Source organism: Protobothrops mucrosquamatus, unplaced genomic scaffold (genome assembly GCF_001527695.2).
Source record: "Protobothrops mucrosquamatus isolate PMUCROS unplaced genomic scaffold, P.Mucros_1.0 scaffold_262, whole genome shotgun sequence".
In the NCBI taxonomy this organism is placed as follows: domain Eukaryota; kingdom Metazoa; phylum Chordata; class Lepidosauria; order Squamata; family Viperidae; genus Protobothrops; species Protobothrops mucrosquamatus.
Window position 1 is genome coordinate 1,016,454 of NW_015386338.1, and position 9,514 is coordinate 1,025,967.

The following is a 9,514-nucleotide window of genomic DNA, read 5'->3' on the forward strand; positions in this document are numbered from 1 at the left end:
ATAGATATAAAGTGCTTAAACTGGGATTATTTCAAAGCTCACCAGGCTGGAGATGGATATGGGGAAAATGCTCTGTGACACAGATGAATTGAAAAGAGGCACTGGTCCCGAAACATATGAAGTTGGTTCTGTATTATGCAAACTTGGTCAAATGAAGTCTGGATAAATCATTTCAACACAACCTCACTATTATAGCATACAGTATTGCTCCATATGCAGATGATCATAGGTTCCGTCAATGATGTCTTTGAACAATTAAAGATTGATAATTCTTGAAGATTAATAGGAAATGGCAATCATTCAGGATCTCGCAGGGTATTTCCATTCTGAATAGCATAAAAAAACTGCCTTAGACCAACTAGATCCATCTAATTGTAAGTTCCCGTCCTAGTACTATATGACTGCATTTCTTCTTGATTTCAAGTAGGAATCTTTTCTAGGCCTACCTGATCACATGAGGAATCCTGATGTTTCTTCATGCCTACCAGTTACAACTGACCATCTTATGTTCTCCGAGACAGCAGTTCCACATATGTATGTTCCTATGGTAGTTACCTGTAGGAATCTTGCAACATGACGTCCCCCACCCTCACTCACCCACATAATTACAATGAATGAGTTCATATAGCCACACTTGACTTGTCTAGCAAAACAGGAGATGCTGTGGTTTGTTAGGAGAGGAACAAGTTTGATTGACATGCCAAAAATCTGCAGAAGGCACCTCTATGGTTAGCTTGTTTTTGTTGCCATAAATTAGGATTTGGTACAATCTGAGTTTAAAAAACAATTCCTGCCAATCCAAGAAAAAGGCATTGATAATCAACCAGCAAGCTTTCATGAATGCATACTCTAACAAATCAAAAAAATAATTTGGGAGAAGTGAAACATGCTCAAAGAAAATTCATATAAAACATATTTTTATATTGTGTATGTCGGTTTTTTTCTTTCTGATTAACAATCCAACTAATGTAAGCATGTTTTTGTATTTTCTTCCTATCTTTCTCCTTATTTTTCTAAAGTCTGTCTCAATATTCTCCAGACTTTATGACTCTCATAACAAACATTTAAATTCTCAGATGTGTCACCTTGGAATTCTTGAGTAAACCTCAAATATTTCTAGCCCTCGCTCACCTAAGCAATGCCTCTTTCAAAATTCTTCCTTCTCTCTTTCTGCAATATACTTTTAAAGTGAGCTCCTTCAGACAGAAGCATGCAAGAATGCAGGGTTTTTAACAAAGGGGGGAGGTCGCGAAGGGCAATGAGAAGCTCCTATCACTAAAGCTATTGTCTGCTGAGCCTCGAAGAAAGCAGGTTGCGTGACATTTATGGGGGCTGCAGAAGAAATTATAAAAACAGGAGGCCAGCCAGAATCCTCCTTGTTACTCTGAGGGAAATGGAGATGAAGGGACGCTATAAAGAAGAAATCCGCATGATCTGATTAAGCAGAAAGTATTGCTCAATAACATGGATGGATCCCCCAAATATCAGGATATGCAATCATTTGAGCAACAGAATCTCTCGTGGAAACAGCCACAGAGAAATCAGCGATTACGCCCCTTATAATGATACAAGCTGTTTCTCGTAGGAGTGTATTCTGACGCACAACTTCCTGCAAATGTTAAAGAAACGCTTGTTGAGAATTAATAAGCGTTTCATCTGGTTGCTTCGCGCCATACTTGCACTCTCAATTAGTTCATAATCCTGAATTCTTTGTCCTCAAGGAAGATCTGAGTTAAGCTCCGAAAAGGTAGCCGGAGGAAGGATACGGGGTACGTTTGCTTTTTCACTTCCAATATTTGGTGTACATAAATAAAAAAACACTCCCCGAGGTTTAGAACTCGCTAACCACTTTATGAAATAGTCATCGTTGGTGGTTCTACGAAGGACTGGATTTAGGCGTTGCCTACTACGCGCTCCTCCGTCAGCAGCCATTGTTGGCGCTTTCGGAGTCCCCAGCAATCCGGCTAAATTCCAAAGTTACCCGGGGACAACCGTCCCTCCACCGAACATTTCTGGCTGAAGGAATGCAGGATAATGTGAGGAAATAAAACGGCGCCGCAATTTCAGGCTCTGGCACCAAGGTAGGCCGCCCACACGCATTACAGTATTGATCTTGCAGCCCGATGGCGAAATCATTTTTCAGCCCGGGGATAAAAGCCGCGTGTAAGGAAAGCTCGCCCTCCCTTTTTAGCTAGAAATTACGCTATTTTGGAAATCGAGCCCCTGTAACATTTCTCGCTTCGGGAAAACCAAAACCCGGGCAAATCGCTCATTCTATAGCGAGGCAGGACCGGGTTAAATGGAGGGAGGGGTTTTCCGTTTCATGCCTGAACATTGTCTTAATGATTTTTTTAAGGGGAAATCGAACTTTGCAGCGGCGGTGAAACAGTTAAGCAGATTCGGGGTGACATCACTACAATTTGCATAAAAGCGGAGCTATAACTGGGCACGCAGTGAGACGTTCCTTTTATATTACAGTTCAGAGCGGCTGTGGGACGGTTTTGAGCTGCTTCTGTTGAGACGTTCTCATTGGTGAGGGGTGCAAGTTTAAGTTCTCTCGTGGGTGCTTTTGCATGTTTCAGTTTTGCAGCTTTCTGCCGGGTCAAAATTATTAGGGTGGGGTCCGGGCTAGCTCTGATTTCAGAGGGGACGGATCGCTGCTTTGTCGAACGGGTACGCGGTTGTTCCACGACGTCTCCATCGTGGAACAGCTCGGGGCTATGGCGCTATAAATTGGGGAGACTGGCGGGAAGGGGTTTCTGCTCGGATGACATTCTGTAGCAGAATCTCGTTGTTGCTCCTCCGGGCTTTGCTCAGGGAGGGAAATATGGGGGTGGGTGGGGAAGAGATGCACGCGCGCCGCGCGTTCGCCGTGCAATGCCCTGGGCGATCGCAGGCGTGGAGAACCTTCGGGAGGAAGGCAGAGTGCTTGGGCTTTGGGTGTGATCGGTTAATTGGACGATGGCAGTATATGTGCGTTGCCGGCCACAGGGCCGGCTGCTTCGTGGAAAGGGCTGGTCTTTGTCTAAATCCTGTAGGCAGTCTTGAGCCGAGGGCGCTGAGCTGGAGAAAGTGCGGCAGCGAGAAAAAGGGCGGTGGTTGGGGCTTCTCTTTGTGAAGAAAGCAAGGCGCCCGCCGACTGAACTGGGGAGCCAGACGCCCAAGATGGAGGATGTGCTTCGCGTTGCCCGGAAGCTCCGCCTGGACTCCTTTACTCGCATCGAGCCCGCTTGGGCGTTCTCGCAAGAAATTCGCCTTTCTTTCATTTAAAATAGAATTCTTTATTGGCCAAGTGTAATTGGACACGTAAGGATTGGATTTTTCTCTAAACACTGCACATGTCCAGGCTGACTAAGAAAGAGATTGCTATCCGGCCACGCCCTCCCTCAGTGATGAGGTTTAGTTACCTAACGGGAGAAAGATTAATTTTTATTTCTAACACATTCTTTAAAAAATCTAATGCATCACTTCCCCGTCATCCAACTGCTTCGTCAGAAGTTCTGCCATGTGGGCGTGCAGCAGTCGCTTAGATTTTCTTTTTCCCTATGCACATCAGATGAATCTCATTCTGAATACATGGTTAAGGGTATAAAATAGGGTTTAAAAACAAGGGCTATTATCCACTATTAAAGCAATATGCTGAAGCTGAGAGGACTGGTGGGAAATAAAGGAACTCTTCTGAAGGAGAGAAGGAAGGGTATAGTATAACATCTTTTCTTTCTCTTTTTTGTCCTTTTGTGCACAGATCAATAACAATGTCTGACAAACCAGATATGGCTGAAATTGAGAAATTTGACAAGTCTAAGTTGAAGAAGACAGAAACGCAAGAGAAAAACCCACTGCCTTCAAAAGAAAGTAGGTGAAATCTTAGAAAAGGGCGTGGGCCACAGACAAAGAAGTCAACCCATCTTTACACATATGCTTTTTGTTACCAAATTCTTAAATGTTACTGAGAATTTCATTAAAAAAGTATGTCTGTACATAAATATTTCTGTATGAAATTAAATACAACTTGTGCAGTAAAGTGCAAATTTTAACACACTTGGCATTTTAAAATTTGCATTTTGAATGCTTTTTATGTAATTGCCATTTAATTTTTTTCTTTTTCTTCCCCACCCATCTTCTCTTTTCATTTTGTAGCAATTGAACAGGAGAAACAAGCCGGCGAATCGTAATGAAATGGGCCCTTCCAGATTATGCACTGTACATTCCACAAGCATTGCCTTCTTATTTTACTTCTTTTAGCTGTTTTAACTTTGTAAGATGCAAAGAGTTGGATAAATTTAAAATGACTGTACTGTCCCTTTTACCCCTTCCCCCCCAAAGTGAACTACTGACGCTGAATGAAGGCGCCATCCTTTCCATCTGCCTGTGCAGCTTCTGGTCTGGTGGCACAAAAGCTTGCATGTTTCTTGAAAGAAGATTCTAAGAGGGACTACAGTAATAGAATAACACACGAATATACACAAAGCTGTACCAGGGTCCTGCAAGCTGTAAAATGCATTTTAATTGAGTGCCATTTTTTTTGTTCAAATCTTAATTATTGGAATGCACAATTTTTTTAATATGCAAATAAAATGTTTTAAAACCTGGATTACCTTGCTATGCTATCTGTTCTTTTGGATAATTTTATCTAACGAAGAAGCCTAAGTGCCTGTGCTAACGTGGAATTAAATGCTGTCATGGAAGAATCCTGCATTCTTAAATCAGACTCAGGCCAAGGTTTTTTTTTCTTTTTTTTGTGGAAAAAATGCTCTATTCTCTAGAAAAACTGGTGGATCTGAAGTTCCAAAGTCCAAATCTAATCTATTTTTTTATTACTACAGCTCATTTGTATGTTTCATTAATTAAAATATAAAGAGTTTAGCAGAGGTAGAAATATATTGGAGCACTGGAAGGAATCACCCAGGTTAAGAGCAATGAGATTCTAGCATTTTCCCTGATGTACTTGGTTACATTTTTAGGATTTTCCTCCACTGATAATAGGTTATTGGACCCAAAGATGGGTATTGTGTCTGGCCCTTAAGATCAGCTAAAAGTTCTGTTGAATGTGTACCGGATGAAGGAAAGCATGATTTATATTTTTTTAGTATTCAAATAAGGCTATGGTCACTGTCATTGCAGTAAGGTATCAATAATGACAGTCGTTCCATTTTCAAAGTGACATTGAGTTAAATGGCATTGCTTATAAATCTACCAAGATTATATTGAAGCTGTTGGTTTTGCTTGATACTTCTACTAAGCTGTTTCCCCATTTACCTGATCTTTATGGTTTGATGTAAGTTATGAATTATAATTTTACTTCTTAAAATTGGTTCCATACAGCAATTTAATCCATGTGTGCCCGTGTGAGAAGCAGTGATCTTTTTGATGTCAAGACTACTTCTGTCAGCTCTATCCAGTGTAGCCAGTAGGGATATCTGGAAAATTCAACTTAAATAAGCTTCAAATTCCTTACTGTTTCTTATACTGTAGTACACTTGTACCATATTTAATTCTTTCAAAAATCATTGGAAACCTAAACCATGAAGAGAACTTGAAGACCAACTGCAGGTTTACATATTTCACATATAAAACCCTATTGTGCATGTGTGAGAAATGAATTTTGAAAGCAACTTGGCACATGGAAGGAGCAGTTCAAGACTACTGGGCAATTAATCCTGTTTGAATCAGTGGAGCTGTTTTCTGGGTAAACATTTATGCATTGCCTGTATGCTATCTGGATCCAGGCAACAGAACTGGTATTTCAAGAACCAGAATGGAACTCAAAGGGTAAGAAGAATTTACTTAATTTTTTTTAAAAAAAACGTAATGGGGAATTGACAAAACTAGCTGCACTATGGATTGCATTTGCTTTTGCTCTACCTGTGGTCTGCACAGGAAATCATTTTGCTGAGGCTAAGAGAAAAGAGCCACCTACGGAGTAGTGATCTTAATCAGAAAGCACAGGATGTAGAACATGACTCAAAAAGAAAAATTCACCAATAAGAAAGGATGTGAGAAGTGGACACTCCAGTGGCTTGAATTACAATAGAAGACCCTATCTTTTAGACAAAGTAGCAGCCAAGCATTTTTTTTCCTTAGGCTCTGAAGACTATTTGCCTGGGGATTGCCTATATGGTACTTGGCTACAGATGACCAAATACAAGATTATTCTGTTCAGTTTTGTTTTGCTTTGTTTACTGACATACTGACTGGCTTCAATCATTAAAGCTATGGTTCCTTTCAATCACTTCATATTAAATAAACTACAGCAGTTGGATTCACATAGTATGGTGAGCCATAAGCAATAGTTACAAATTACAGTGCTCGCTATACTAAACCCCAAGTACATCATGCCTTAGCACACCCAACCACAGCATTTAAGACAGCTTTCCCTAATTGGATCTGCTTAGATGCTTGAGACTATGTCTCTATTATTGCTAATCAACGCAGTTTACTGTCTTACAAGATATGAAATTGTATGACTTTGAACTTATGAACTTGATTCATATGTGCTAGTATGTTCACTTTTGTGTATGAAACATGTCTGTCTCACTACCTTCTCACAGCCTTCTGAAGAAACTCAGTCTGTGTATTAGTATTCTCCCAAAGTAATGAGAGGTAAAACATGGTGCCTTGTATCCAAGCCCAATGTACAAATAAGTACTATAATAGTCCTTAGCACACCCTGAAAACGGAACAAGCAAATGTTATGTGGTTTAAGAAATGAAGGGTATTTCAAAACTTTTGATTTCTATTCTGTCATTCAGAAATCACATATATCCATAACGGACAAACCATGTTGTAACTTGTTACTTGTCCCATGGGCTTAGAAGAACTCGCTTAGTAAGCTTCACATATATTACCAACAAATGTTTTGTGTGCAGACAGAATATTTTAACTGCCTCCCAGACGAGCTTCCTTTTTCGCTATCCAAGTTGCTTAAAATCATGTTGCAATTATTGTGAACTTCAGTTGATGTTGAAATAATCAAACACAAGCAAAAATTGTTTTAAGTGATTTGGGGCTTGATCCATATTTACTAACTTTAGTACTGTGATTTATGATTGTCTTTTTGAAACAGAATAGCTGTTCTGGACATGTGCCCTCCTTTTTTAAAAAAGTAATTTTTATTAAAAGTTACAATTGCAATGATACAAAACTAATACATACAGTCCTGATCAGCAAAAGTCCATTAAGAGTTAGCAGAGATAGCTATGTTAACCTTGATCAAAAATAAACCAATGTTACATTCCTTTTGCTTTTAACAATCTTGATCTTTAGTCCCTTCAAATAATATCTGAATTAACAGTTATTTTTTCTTTATCCCTTCCCATAAAATTCTTCAAATCTTTAACAAATCTTTTTTGTAAATCCAGTATAGGAAAATTATTCAGATCAGTCTCTTGGTTTGTTAAAATATTTTTGATCCATTCTTTATTAGTAAGTTAACTTTAAATATTATTCTCCTTTAATTGTAATTTTTAATTCTTTCTAGTTCCATCTAGTGTCCAACCTTCAAAGTCCCATCATGTTTTTTTTAAAGAACTCAAAAGCATTTTCTCAAGGGAAGAATTTTTATTAATTAATTCCAAAAACTTATTTCAAATACATCTGTGCTCTTAGTCTACTTGCAACTTTCCAAAATCAAAGTTATAATCAGCCTTTGGCTGTTCATTCTACACCCAAAAAAAGTTTTTTAAGTTGTTAAATTTGTATTTAAATCTTCTTTTGCTAAGGATCACCTGATATTTTCAGACTTGTCAATCCAAAGGTTCTTGATAACTGAAACGCAGTTAACAAGCAATTTCTGAAGTGGTTGGAAAAGCAAGTATGGAAACCCAGTATATTTTCGAAGGTATAAACCATGGTTGGAACAAGATGGCTGTTGCGTTGTCCCCCAGAGTTCTAAACTTATGTTGTCTTGTCTTCTTGTGAGATGCAACTGTCTGAAGCACTTGTGAGTGATCTCAAGTCCTCTCCTTGTCAGGAGAAGAATTACAAAGAATTGATAAACTTGTAAGGTTATCATTTCAACATAGTCATTGGTCCACTTTTAGCAAAGCAGTTTTCATCATTTCTTCCCTGGAAACATTTTGGACATGTTTTCCAATGTGTTTGACAGTGCTCTATGCTATTGCCTTTAATAATGGGTACTTACTACAGTATATTCAAGAGCACTGCTTTAGATACAAGATACTAGAAGCAACAGATTCTTGGGTGACTATAAGAAAGCAGATTGTAGATTTTTCTCTCTCTCATGATTGTCAACACTGGAATTTCTCATGAACCATATTATATGTCTCTAGTCAAAAAATAATTCTCAATTTAACTTTCTGATGTTATGAAAGGTTTAGTTGTGACTTCCAAATATTGAAGACACAAGTTGTTTTCCATGTACAGTTAGCATGCCCTCTTATTCAATGTATTTACTGATGTAGTTTCAAACAATGTTCATTTTTTAAGACTAAACCCATTCAAATGTATTTCCTATTATTTCATACACATTTTGGCTTTGTAATCATTATACTTCTGTGCAAATCTGAATGTTGTGCTATAATGTGATTTCCTTGGAAACTGTTCACTTCCTTAGTAACAGACTAGAGCTTAACAGCAATGAAGACATCTTGTCTCTCTTATTTAATTGATATGAAGTGTGCCAGGCAAATCATTTTGAAAAGGCATAAAGGGCACAATAATTCAAAAAATTAGTTTTAATGACTACATAAATATAAAAGATAACATGGATATAGAATGCAGAAATATACTGATGATATATTGCAAAAATAGAAACCAAGATTTCTAGAGCCTTTATTTTTATACTAGGTGTTGTTCTATAATCTGGAGCAGGGGTGTCAAACTGCCGGCCCACGTGCCAGATGCGTCATGGCGAAACCATGCCCACCCCATTGCCGGCAATGGAAAAAAAGTCACGATATGTCGCGACACGTCACGTGACGTTGTGAGTTTGACACCCCTGCTCTAGAGGAAAGTCAATGTGTTAATGGTAATAAAGTTCCAGCAAGAAAGATTATCAAAGCAAATAGGAAAGTTGAAAAGCAAAAACAAAAATTCTGGGCAATGAAATAATTGAAATTAAATCCTCTCTCCCTAGGTTCAGGGATTCCCAACCAAGGGTGCTTGCATTCCCTGGGGGTGTGAGATGATATTCCAGGGGGTGCGAAAACTTGGATTTTCAAAATTATAGTGTATATGAATAATTTGTTGCCGTTATTTTGAATTTTTGTAAGGGGTGCGAGAATATATCAGAAGCGTTCTAGGGGTGCGGGGTATAGAAACGATTGGGAATCACTGCCCTAGGTGCTTTACAAAAGATATATATATATATATATATATATATATATATATATATATATATATATATATATATATATATATATATATATATATATATATATATATATATGTGAGTCTTTGGTCATTCGGGTTTTCTCCCGTGTAAGATTAGAAGTATCATAGCGACGTTTCGATGAAATCACATTCATCATCATCAGGCTTGTGCTTTTAGCTT

At 38.4% G+C, this 9,514-nt stretch overlaps 1 protein-coding gene across 3 annotated transcripts; it reads left to right on the forward strand.

Annotated features, from left to right (window-relative positions):
* The first annotated feature begins 1,623 nt into the window (after nt 1-1,623).
* On the forward strand, nt 1,624-4,591 carry TMSB4X (thymosin beta 4 X-linked). Of its 3 annotated transcripts, none has more exons than XM_015831576.2 (3): nt 1,624-1,769; nt 3,746-3,855; nt 4,141-4,591. In XM_015831576.2, exons 2-3 carry the CDS (start codon nt 3,756-3,758, stop codon nt 4,173-4,175), a joined length of 135 nt encoding a protein of 44 aa, XP_015687062.1. In that variant the 5' UTR covers nt 1,624-1,769; nt 3,746-3,755; the 3' UTR covers nt 4,176-4,591. The 3 variants fall into 3 exon arrangements, with proteins under 3 accessions (XP_015687062.1, XP_015687061.1, XP_015687060.1); XM_015831575.2 differs by lacking the exon at nt 1,624-1,769 and adding an exon at nt 1,871-2,081; XM_015831574.2 differs by lacking the exon at nt 1,624-1,769 and adding an exon at nt 2,378-2,532.
* The last annotated feature ends 4,923 nt before the right edge of the window (nt 4,592-9,514 follow it).

Excerpts from the sequence above, each read along its gene's own strand:
- TMSB4X (XM_015831576.2), top strand. The coding sequence starts at position 3,756 with ATGTCTGACAAACCAGATATGGCTGAAATTGAGAAATTTGACAAGTCT. Across the intron at positions 3,856-4,140 it reads CCCACTGCCTTCAAAAGAAA|CAATTGAACAGGAGAAACAA; the intron begins GTAGGTGAAATC and ends TTCATTTTGTAG.